General features: G+C 41.0%; 2 protein-coding genes and 2 long non-coding RNA genes across 4 annotated transcripts; 2 read left to right on the top strand and 2 right to left on the bottom strand.

The window, feature by feature from the left end:
• The first annotated feature begins 244 nt into the window (after window positions 1-244).
• LOC138410898 (uncharacterized) lies at window positions 245-2,064 on the top strand. Its single transcript, XM_069528949.1, has 3 exons — window positions 245-523; window positions 603-705; window positions 1,226-2,064. The coding sequence occupies exons 1-3, from the start codon at window positions 435-437 to the stop codon at window positions 1,571-1,573; spliced, it is 540 nt and encodes a 179-aa protein (XP_069385050.1). The 5' UTR covers window positions 245-434; the 3' UTR covers window positions 1,574-2,064.
• A 786-nt stretch (window positions 2,065-2,850) lies between these two features.
• LOC138410900 (uncharacterized) lies at window positions 2,851-3,729 on the bottom strand. Its single transcript, XR_011243542.1, has 3 exons — window positions 3,616-3,729; window positions 3,126-3,201; window positions 2,851-3,023 (listed from the first exon to the last, which is right to left on the bottom strand). It is a non-coding gene; the product is annotated as an uncharacterized lncRNA (long non-coding RNA).
• Window positions 3,730-3,880: 151 nt separating this feature from the next.
• LOC138410899 (uncharacterized) lies at window positions 3,881-6,482 on the bottom strand. Its single transcript, XR_011243541.1, has 2 exons — window positions 6,318-6,482; window positions 3,881-5,894 (listed from the first exon to the last, which is right to left on the bottom strand). It is a non-coding gene; the product is annotated as an uncharacterized lncRNA (long non-coding RNA).
• On the top strand, window positions 6,394-9,624 carry LOC109624691 (cell surface glycoprotein 1-like). The gene is made up of 2 exons (XM_020079551.2): window positions 6,394-6,528; window positions 7,994-9,624. Exon 2 carries the CDS (start codon window positions 8,011-8,013, stop codon window positions 8,923-8,925), a length of 915 nt encoding a protein of 304 aa, XP_019935110.2. The 5' UTR covers window positions 6,394-6,528; window positions 7,994-8,010; the 3' UTR covers window positions 8,926-9,624.
• The last annotated feature ends 2,247 nt before the right edge of the window (window positions 9,625-11,871 follow it).

The following is an 11,871-nucleotide window of genomic DNA, read 5'->3' as shown; positions in this document are numbered from 1 at the left end:
CTACTAGATTTAAGGGGCATATTTGTGATTTGTTTTGACGGCTAATGTATTGTGTATCAAGTGTCAGGAGCAAAAATCTAGAAGAACATAATGTGACATTTATTGTGATTATTATCAATTATGATTTGTTTTTATCTTGAACTGGGCTGCGTTCAATTTGGTTTGGTTTTAACTGAAGATGTTTAAGGTCACCTAATGTATTGGCTTTACTTTTCTTCATCTATTTTTTGTTTCGCATTTCGCTGTTTGTCCGCTAGGTGGCGATGAAGACTCAGTCGGCCCATGTGGTGACTCGACTCCTCGGACACGTTCAGCGCTTTGATCTTGTTTTCTATCCAGTAAATTCGATGTTTATTATCAATCACAGCCTTTGATGTTCACACAGCTTCACGTGTACGCGTCCGTGGAGCAGTGCACGTGTGAACGAATCCAACATGTCGGAGAATCATCGGACTCTCCCAACATGGATGTCAAACAAAGACACGGTGAAAGAGAAGAGCGGCAGCAAATCCAAAGTAACGAGGTAATGCATGAAAACAACAACATGGAGTCTGGTTTGTGTGATTCATCGGTTGAACAGAAACTCGTCGGTGTGTTTTCAGGTCTGTGTTCTATTGTATGAACGAGGAAGAGCTGCTGGAAGCTGCTGTGTCGTATCTCACCAGTACTGCCTGCCAGGGTGCTGCTCTCCCTCTGGACCACAAGGTGCCGCTGTTTAGGAGAAACCTGTCCTGACAGATGAATGACTTGTAAACATTGTGTCATATATAATTATAACTTTCATTATGTCACAAACTCCTACAGCCTGGAAACACAGAGCTGACAAGTCTAAATGACACGGAAAGTCCAACAACGGAGAAGCAATTTAAAGAATTTTCATGAGAATTAAAACTACATTTTACATATTGTATCAAATATGTATTTAAATATTTTATGAAATATCAATACATATATGTTATGATATAGACTTACTTAAATAGAATTGATAAATACAAAATAAAAATAACAAACACATGTTATAGTACTGGAGAATCAACACTAAATTAAAAAAAGTATGATCGAAAAATATTTTCATTAAAAACAAAGTTAGCTAACTTAGAATATAATATAATCAGGCCCACTTTGTACTTTACAGAATCATATTTTTTACCATTTATTGCAAAGGCGATAAAATGCAGGTTATTCCCTGAACCACTGTCTAAAACGTGGTTGTCCTGTCTTGCAGGTTGGTGACAAAGCAGTTGACACCACTGTGATGATCAGAGAGAAACCTGCTTCTTCAAAGACCAAAGCAAAGCCAGCGGTCGAGGCTTTAGAAGAGGAGTCTTCGGACTGCCCTGATGCTCAGGAGGTCACATACATTTCAGAAACAGACTTGGACATTACTGAGGTGGAGACGCTGCCGTACACAAAGGGCCAGGGACTCCGGGGTCAGAGGTCAGGACCGGTTCAGGGCCCTGGTGGTCTATTGAACCCTGAGCTGGACCCTGACAGACCTGTGGAGCGCTCACAGACGCCAGCAGATGCAGAGGACGATGGCTTACAGCTTGTACGTGAAATATTTTTCACCTGATGATGAATCGCTCTGAAATGTGTGTTTTAGAACAAAGGAAAATCTTCTCTTATGGGGGAATGTTACCCAAATTACAATTTCACAAGGCAGTCCCAGCAGAACTGCGTCTGTGGAGCTGAAAACTGGTGTATTGCGAGGTAAAATGTGGCAAAGCTGGATTTAACACAACCAAGAATCTTAGAGTGAGGCTTGACATGGTTTATTCTGTGTTCATAGAGCTGATACATTTTCACTTTTTTGAACGACATGAATTAATGAAGAGGTTTTACTTTGGTTGTTAAAAATTAACATTAAATTGATAAATAATAACACTCATGCCTGGTAATGGTTAAATAAAAGAGTTCAATATAATTTAAATAAATATGATTTAAGATAATATCTGTCAGCTTATCTGTTGTAACTGCTTTGGTTTTCTTTTCGTCAGCTTTTGTCCTTCAGCAAACATATCAACTAACATGGAACAAATTAAAATACGATACTAATTCTACAAACGTCTTTCTGTCTGTATGTGGCGCAAATATCACACGATGCTTTCACTATTAATACAATGGAATAAACAGGCGACCAGCACTCTATAGCACTCTAGATGTTCTTCTACATCTTACAGGATAGGTGCTGATCTCAGTCATGTCAACAACATTCATACAATCACTTCCTGTTTGGCAATGTGTCCACAAAGTGAAAGCCCAACATTTATTGTCAAGCTGCAATGCTTTATATTCAGCTGAATAACATTTTGGGGTCTGACTATCTAATATGCACTGTTGCAAAATAACAGCACTTAAATAAATCAGTCATTGCAGATAAACCATGGACACAGGTTTTCTTACTTTAGTCTGCATCATGAAAAAGCTCTACACACAAACAACAAAGTTACAGTATATTCTAGGCAGGCAGGCAGGCTTACAACAGGCACTGCACTTTTATATTTATAACAAATTGGTCATCACAGCTGTGATTACCAGCTCAACCTGCACAGCCACGTAGTTGTAAAACCCGATGGTCATGTGTTCCCAGGCCACATACGGCAGATTGAGGAGCAAAAACACAATGATGCCAGTCAGGATGAGCAGGCTTGACACGGCCTGGCAGACAAGGCTCACCCACAGCAGGGCTCTATCTTTGGTGTAGGCCATGAACAGCATGGCCAACAGGGAAAAGGCCACCAGCAGCACTGGAACATACAAACCCAGGACAATTTTAATCTCAGTCACAGCTCCACTGAAAGGGTAGCAGCACATGTCACCGTGTTCATGTGTTAGACAAATTTGAAAGGGGCTGATGAGGATGACATCGGAACGAATGAACACAGCAGCAGAGAGAAACAAGGAGGCCAACACCTGAGTCAAGATGAGCAGGAGACACAATGAAATCCATAAAAGGTTTCCAGTGGGATTGTTCATAGTAAGGATAGCGACAGCTGTTGCCTGTTGAGACTGGAACCTCCGACCTGTAGATGTAAAGTTCATATTGACAGAAATCAGTACATGAATTATGCTTCAACTTATTTGACAAAATGACCAATGAATTCAGTATTTATGAATGAACTTACCTCTTATCATGATTGGTGAAGTAAAATCCTCTGCACAGATGCCTGATGGCTGAATTTCTGACCAGTGATCACAGTGCTGAATAAAATAATTATATTAATGGGCCTCAGTTGTTCTTACTTTAATATGTGAGTTTATTACACCATGGCTCTGTGGACAGAGAGGATTACTGGTCTAATGTACGTGCGGACAGTCAAACCAAAAAGCTTCAAGTTTGATCTAAAGCATAAATGAGGAAGCTGTCTAACATGATTTTGGTCAGGCATTACTCAACTCACACGAGGTGTTAACTGCATTAATATGTGGATAAGTTCCTGTGACTCAGGCTGATCGTGTTTATGTGCTCAACCATCACAGTCACCTCACATCAAAAAGAAACCAAAAGTGAAACCAGTTTTATCAAAATAAGTCAGAAATCTAATCTAAGTACAAATATAAAAACTGACGATGTTAAATGACTCTGCAGTTTAATTTTATTTGCAGTCTACTTACCTTTAGGATCAGCTGCTGTCTTGATTTGATCCTGCTCCCTCCGATGCTTCTGAGTGCTGCTGGAAACGGGAACACACACACACACACACACACAAACACACACACACACACACACACACACACACACACACACACACCGCAAACACACACACACAAGGCAGAGCAGTAGACCAATCTGTGACAATAAACTCATGTAACATCTTCCTTCCTGCAGTAAGATACTAAACATAATTATACATTATAAAACATGACAGGATTTACCTTATTAGTCGTACAAAGATGTTTATTGTTATTCATCACACCCACTACAGTTGGAAATACCAATACTGATATGTTGCCAGAATACAAATCTGATCAACCCCCTCCAAAGGTTTAGTCTGTCCAGAGGCTTGCTCTGCGTATAGCTGTGGCCCTGCTCCACTCGACATGGTGAATATGGGTTTGTGAGGAAGGGTATGGTGTGTGGGATGCCCCCTAGGGGCCATCCTCACTCACAAAGCACCACCTGCCTGTACTGGCCACTCTGTTTTACAAGGGAGGTGATAGCTCAGTCCATAGCGACTTGGTTTGGGAACCGGAGGGTGGCCAGTTCAAGTCCAGGTGCCAGTTTACCTCCTGGGCACTGCCAAGGTGCCTGTGAGCAAGGCACCAAACCCTCCAATTGCTCCCCAATAAAGCCTTCATGGCTGCCCACTGTTCCATGTGTGATCCCCAATTTGCATACTGTGTGTGGGACCATAGAGGAATCTTAATCTGCTGCATGTGCAGCTGATTGCTCCAGGGGCCTGACAGATCTACAGAGTTAAAACTATGGTGATGGCTTTACAAACACACTCTTTGTGTTTACTAACCACAGACTTATTCACATTTAAATTCAGCATTTCTTCTTTTGTTTAACATGAATGAATACTTTTTTTTAAACTTTTTTCATCTGTAGTTACAGTAAATCACTACAGATGTTAAGTTGACCAATCAAAGCAGAAACCTTCCATGAACAACAGCACTGAACATTGAATGAGTTTCTACTGAGCACTATACTGTAAAGTCATTGTATGAGGAAACAAAAACACTGATTCAACAAAAAGGAAGAATAACAATTCACAATTAATAATGTCATTTAAATAAATATTCATAAATGAAATGTATATACATCCTGATCTATCATAACTGCTTTGGTTTTCGTCAGCTTAAAGGTTCAGTGTGTAGACTTGAGTGACATCTAGTGGTGAAGTAGCGTGTAGGAGCTGGATACCCCTCACCTTCCAAACATGAAGGAGAACCTGTGGTGGTCTTCAGTTGTCATACAAACTCAAAAGGTGTTTAGTTTGTCCAGTTTGGGCGACTGTAAAAACCCTGACAGCCTCTATATAGAGGACCTGCTCCCAATATAAATATAAAGTATTTCAATATAAAGGCTCTAGGGTAAAGAAAACAAATATTAACACACAAGTAAAAACATCACTAGGATTATTTTATATTCAATTTCTGCCAATAGATCCCTTTCACCTAAATCTTACACACTGGAACTTTAGGAAAAAGTCGAACAATAATGTAACAATAATAATTCTATTATTTGAAATTCAATTTAATTGTAACACTCATAATTTTTTTCCTTCTTTTCACAGATAAAAATTACTTCCCTTTTGTGAATCTTTAAGAACACTTGTCCCAAGCTGAAGCAGGGACAGTTTGGACCCGACTACTTCCAGTCTGGTCAGTCACAATAGATCCTCCTCCTCGACACATGGGTCAGCACAGCGGTGATCACCAGCTGAACCTGCACACCCACACAGGTGTAAAACCAGAGGGTCATGTGTGTCCAGGCCACATACGGCAGATTGAGGAGCAAAAACACAACGATGGCGGTCATGATGAGCAGGCTTGACGCAGCCTGGCAGACCACGCTGAGGCACAGCAGGGCTCCATCTTTGGTGTAGGCCAGGAACAGCATGGCCAACAAGGAAAAGGGCACCAGCACTACTGGAATGTACACACCCAGGATAACCACTATTACGAGGAAGTTAATGAATATCTCAGTCTCAGCTCCACTGAAAGGGTAGCAGCGCATGTCAACGTGTTCATGTGTTGGACAAATTTGAAAGGGGCTGATGAAGACGTCATCGGAGCGGATGAACACACCAGCAGAGAGAAACAAGGAGGCCAACACCTGAGCGAAGATGAACAGGAGCCACATTGAAATGCATAGGATGCGTCTGGTGGGATTGTTCACAGAGAGGACGGAGCTGGTCGCAGCTGATTCAGGCCCCATGACCTCTGACCTGTAGATTGAATATTCATATTGACAGAAATCAATGCATGACGAGGTGATTATAAGGATTGTGATTCACATAGAGTAAAGGTATTTGACAAATGATCTATGAATTCAGAATGGGTGAAAATACGCCTTCATCGTCAGTAATGAACTTAGAGTGGGACACTTCTGAAGTTCACAGCACAAACACACCTGTGACACAACAGCAACTGAGTCAGGGGTTTAATATTCAACCTCGGGCAGATCAGCTGATCCCTTTGTTTATGTCTGACTGAACGCTTTAAAATCGAAACCAGAAGAGAATATTAAGATAAACAGTCCAGCGTTTTGTTTTGGCGATCACTCTGGAATCACAGAGTATAAATACTAATTCTTAAAGTTGGACAGAGTGCAGAAGTTGTGCAGTTTGATTTGTTTGTAGTTTACTTACTTTTGTGAATCTGCGACAGTGCTGCTCTATGTCATGAACGCGTCGCCTGCAGTCTGAGCCTCGAGCCTGGATCGTGAACGTGCAGGGGGCGCGCTTTCAGCCGGTAGCGCGCTTAAGCAGACAGTTTGGAGAGCGTTCTTCTCAGAGTCGAGTGCGAGCTCATCTGCAGCGTTACCACATTTCACCGCAACGGGAAAAAGGGTTGAAAAAGGTTGGTGACACTCATGTTCCAGCTATTTCTTTTTAACTTTAAACCTACAAGCGTGTTGTTCTGTGCACTTTGGAGGGTTTAGACTTTTTGTTCAGCACGAGGAGGGAGGCGGGGTCGTCTGCTGCAGCTTCTTTGTTCCTTTTGCTCTGAGCATTAATGATTAGATGTGTTTGCATTGATAATTAATCATATGCGGGTTTGTGCTGGCATCATGTTGTTAAAGTGTATGTGAGCATGTGGATCCAGGGTTGTGACGAACGACACATTGGGAACAAGGTGTGGTTGTTTCACACGAACACAGGGAGAACAAAACCTTTCATTTGTATTTATTAAATGCTCTGCTCGTCTAAATATGTCTCCGACTCATGCCTCATTGTGATGAGGTGCAAAGAAAGAATCGAAGGCACACATTCACCCTATGGACCACGCTGTACAGAACACAGTGTGTGTTACATGCTGCTGCCCCTGGGCTCAAGAAAACATTATGTACCAAAACGCACAGACTGGAATATCCGTTGCACACATTGTGAAATCAATCTTGACAACTTTAGTTAAGTTTATTTCTTTCATTTTTGTTGTTTTGTAACATTGAATAATGTTGTATATTTGCAAATTAAGTGTCAACTTAATATGCAATCAGCAACCACAGGAATATGAAATATTATGATATACTTTGTACTTCATTATAATATACTTCACTGTTGCCCATCTTGACCAGGACTCCCTTATAGAAGATTTTTTTTTTATCTCAATGGGACTTTCCTGGTTAAATAAAGGACAAATAAAGAAAACTACCATTACACTCGGTGCAGCTCACACCTCCACCAAGGCCCAACAGTCTCCTGAAATATAACCAAGCTGCACCAAATTGCACCTATTTTTTTAAATCATAAATTATGTCTGATCATGCCATGTTAAAAAAATATATATATTAATTGGATTTTGCAGACTTAACTTAACAAAAACACAGATCAACATATTTACAAAAAAACTCACACACACACACACACATACACATACAGACATAAAACTCACTGTTCTCATGTGACTGTTATACTGGGAAACACAAGATACTGTATTTTGTGGCATCACAACATTGCTCAGCAAAAATCCTGATAGATAATAGAAACATTTCCCTGCATTTCACCCAAAAAGTTAGGTTTCCAATGGCTTAGAGAGACTTTTTTACCAACTACAAAAAAACAAATTATAAGAAATTCCTGGATCCGCCCCCTGATCCCAATCTTTATCAAAATGTAATGGGTTCTTCCTGGACCCATATGGCATCTGTCCAGCAGGTTTCATGGTAATCTGTCCAGTAGTTTTTGTGTAATCTTGTTTACAAACAAACCAACAAACAGACTTAACCTCCTTGACAAAGGTTATAACTTGCTTTTTGCAACCACTTGACTAATAAAATTGGACATCTGATCCTTGAAAATAATCTGATTCTCATTTCTTGAAGCTCTGCACAGGTTCACCATGGGAAACAAGTTCAGCAGAAAACGAGACGAGACTGTCCCTGAGCAGACGACTGCAGCAGAGGAGACAGCAGTTGCTCAGCCAGCAGAAGAGTCTGCGATACCCTGCACCCAAGAGGCTGTGGAGACAAAGAATCTCGATGTGGTGGTGGGTGAGTGTGTGACACAGTTGGCGTGCAAAGGGGTAGAGGCTGTTGCTTGCTACGCTGGGTTAAATGATGCTGAACCAGAGCCTGTTAAAGAGGAAGCTCCAGCCCAACCCAACCTTCTGGACTCAATCAGCGAACCATCCCCTCCAGAACCAGAACCTGTTGCAGAACCAGAACCTGTTGCAGAACCAGAACCTGTTGCAGAACCAAAACCTGCTGCTGAGGCTCTGATTTCCCTGGATCCAGAACCTGTTCCTCAAGAAGAGCCTCTCTCAGATCCCCATGTGGAAGTTGAGGCTGTCCTGGAGCCCACCTCAGAGTTACCACCAGTCCCGGCTGAGGCTCTGGAGCAACCCACAGACATGCTCACTGAGTCCTCCCCTGAGCCAGAGCCTATCTCTGCTCCTTTGATTGACCTGGCTGTCCCTGATGTCCCTCCCCAACCTGTTGACACTCCTCCCTCCCCAACTCCCACCCCTGAACCAGTCGATGAAGATGAGCCCGCAGACATCCCAGAAGGCGAGGAGTGCCAAGACATTGCTGAGATCTGCACGTTTGAGCTGGAAAAGTCTGAGTCTCTGGAAGAGCCGGCGGAGGTGGAGGCCGCAGAGAATTTGGAGCAGATCGTGAGTCATGTCGAAGAGGAAAGCATTAGTGGACTCCTGCACAAGTTAGATCTGAAAGGAAATGACCTCATCCCCATTGATGTCACAATCCCAGATGACCCTCCCATCACAGACATCAGCCTGTCTGCCGAGCTGATTTGAATCCAATAAGCGAAAGAAGTGAATAGATATTTTTTTCTGTGAAACACTTTTTAACCTTTTTCATGACTTCTGACTTCACAAATACAATGATTGATTCCTCATGTGTGCAGCCTAATAAAGGGGAACGGCTTATTTTCTCTTTCAAAATGAACCAGATGTGCCAAGTGAACATAATGATGTCTAAATACTGACACATTTATGTTTTTGGATACATGTATACTGCCATATACTATCTGTGGGTGATGAGTACAGAAGCTCAAGCAGGACAGGGGATATAGGTTTACTTACGTTTATTGATGGACACGGAGATCTTCCTCTATGCAAAATTCACAGGGCAAGAATTTAAATGTATTTCTCATAGGGACTTGAAAGAGGTGCTGTTGCTTTATGAAAACCTAAAAGTTATATGATAGAGTAGCAAATAATCATGTTAATTGAGTGCAAAGGGAAAAGTATGTTTTTTGAAGTGGATAATCCATTAATTCAAAACGACAGGTATAAGGGACAATAGCAATGCGACCAAAAATGGAGAGCATATTTGTATCTGATTATATACAAGTTTTCAATAAACATTTTTGCTTTAAAATACTTGTTTGGATTTTGCAATATTCCTCCAACAGGAATAGAAATCTTGTATTATCAGGTGTTTTTTAGAATTAAAGTCGTGCCTTGGTTGTGGAAATAAAATTATTTCATGTGTGGTATCGTCATGCATCCTGTTTTTTCTAAGTAGAGGAAATAATGTTAGACCATGTTGAACGTTCAGAGAAAAGAAGTGAAATAAAAGCGAGCTGGTGCGATACGTCACATTCATCAGCTCCAGATGTACAGTAGCTGTATTCTCGTCCCATCACACTGAACGTGGAATGTGACCCGGCTCCACTAGGACCCAAGGGATGTGTGCCAGGCAGGGATCTGTTAAATGAACACACTTGAGCAATAGGGAGATTTCTTCATGACACAGCATACTGAACAACAGGCTCGTACACGTATGGGACACAGTGCACATGGAAATCAAATTACAGTCAACACAGCTAGATCTTGTAATAGAGACAGCGGCTTCTCGCAGTCTCGTGGGAAAGAGGACAAGAAGAGTAGGGGGAGAGACTAGGCCACATTCTTTCCAGAGGAGGGAGGTTTTCGGGGGGCCTGGGTCAAAAGTCCTCAGTGTGACTGCATTTCAGTCCATGAGAAATCTGCTCCACATATGCTTCCCCCCCGGCCCTCACTGCATTACTATCCCTGTGTCTTGACTGGAGAAGTGAGCTAAGAGACGCCTGCTGAAAAACTTAAAACCCTAAAAAATAACTGGAGGAACACTTATGCAATGTCACCAAGATGTACAACATTCAGCTCACAGTGGAGACAACATTTAATCTGTATGAGAAGATCACCACAGTTCCAGAATCCATAAGAAGTCCCACTCACATTAAACATTTAGGCCTTTTCTGGTCACACCTCACTTTAACAGCTCACACCACAGGGCACGGCTGACTGGTAAGTCCCATGGTTTTGACAACACACTGGTGATGAGTCTCCGTGGAGAGGGAGCGGCGCTCTAGTCAGTGATCCCAGTCAAGTCATCCTTTAGTAAATACGTTCATGTCATACCAGAGGGTTTCAGTTCAATAAACAAATGTGCTGCAGTCAAGTCACCCCCCCGTCCTTATTGATTTCCTGTCTCTTAATGCATTACAATGGCCAAAAGAAGAAATACAAAGAAAACACAAATTGGGGTTTGCTTTTGTGGCAGCGATCAAGGAAGGAAACTAAATACGAGTTTTTAAGGTTGTTTTTTTAGTGTACGGCTGTTTTGTCAAGGATGTTACGCAAAAATTGCTGAGCCAACATTGAAATTAAGTGGAAGGGTGGGGTATGGCAAGATTGGGCGTTAGCTTTGGCTGAGGGATGCGATCTCTATCCTTGTGTTTTTGTCCTGAAACTATCTTTTTGTTAAAAATTAAAAGCAGAAGTTGTCAAACTCAAACGAAAACACAAATCAAGTTTTATATACTGGAAAAAGAAAATACCCAACAAACAGATTTTTATATTTAAAGCTAGCAATTGTGTTGATATAACTTTGTAACTTTAACTCAAGTCATTTGTGTTTTACACATCTAAGTAATTGTTTAAAGGTCCAGTGTGTAAGATTTAGGTGAAAGGGAACTATTGGCAGAAATCTTATGTAGAATAATCCTCATGATGTTTTCACTAGTTCATTTCATCTAAATTGTATGAATTGTAGATTTTTTTAGCCTAGAAAAGACCCTTTATATTTAAATACTTTGTATTAACTAGTCCAGACTGGACAAACTAAACACCTTTTGAGTTTTGATGACAAATGATGGCCACCACAGGTACTTTTTCATGTTTAGAGAGGAGGGTGAGGGGTGTTTAGCTGCAACATGCAATTTCAACACTAGATATCACAAAATTCTACACACTGTACCTTTAAGTTTGTTAACAATTTTCAAATTTTCAGTGTATTAAAATGAGAACAACTTTTATCTTAAAATTTATAGTAGGTTAAATTAATTAAATTCTCCAAACTGGTGAATAACTATGACAAGGCCTACAAACAGTACTAAAATAGCTGTAGAGTATTCAATACAGAGTATTTAAAGCTTGGCCTTTTTTTGCCTAAACTTAAAAACATTGAGCAATCAACTCTGACAGTTGCACATGTGACAACACAGTGGTCCTGCACAATGTGATAGTGATTCATCAAATAATGGTGCAACAGCAAAATGACTTAACTAGAATGGTGAATACTTAACATGTGGTAAATCTTATCCACACAAGAGTCTGGAGCAATTAATTGTTAAGAAACATCCCAGTGGTTTCTGAGACTCAAGTGATATTATCCTGTAAACACGCGTCATAGTGCCTGCAGCTTCATGAATCCAGTACAAAGAAATATTGATAGTGAAGATATTGACAGAAACA

The sequence above is a fragment of the Paralichthys olivaceus genome, chromosome 7 (genome assembly GCF_024713975.1).
Source record: "Paralichthys olivaceus isolate ysfri-2021 chromosome 7, ASM2471397v2, whole genome shotgun sequence".
Taxonomy (NCBI): domain Eukaryota; kingdom Metazoa; phylum Chordata; class Actinopteri; order Pleuronectiformes; family Paralichthyidae; genus Paralichthys; species Paralichthys olivaceus.
The sequence above is the reverse complement of the archived record's forward strand: the minus strand, read 5'-3'. Positions and strand labels throughout refer to the sequence as shown.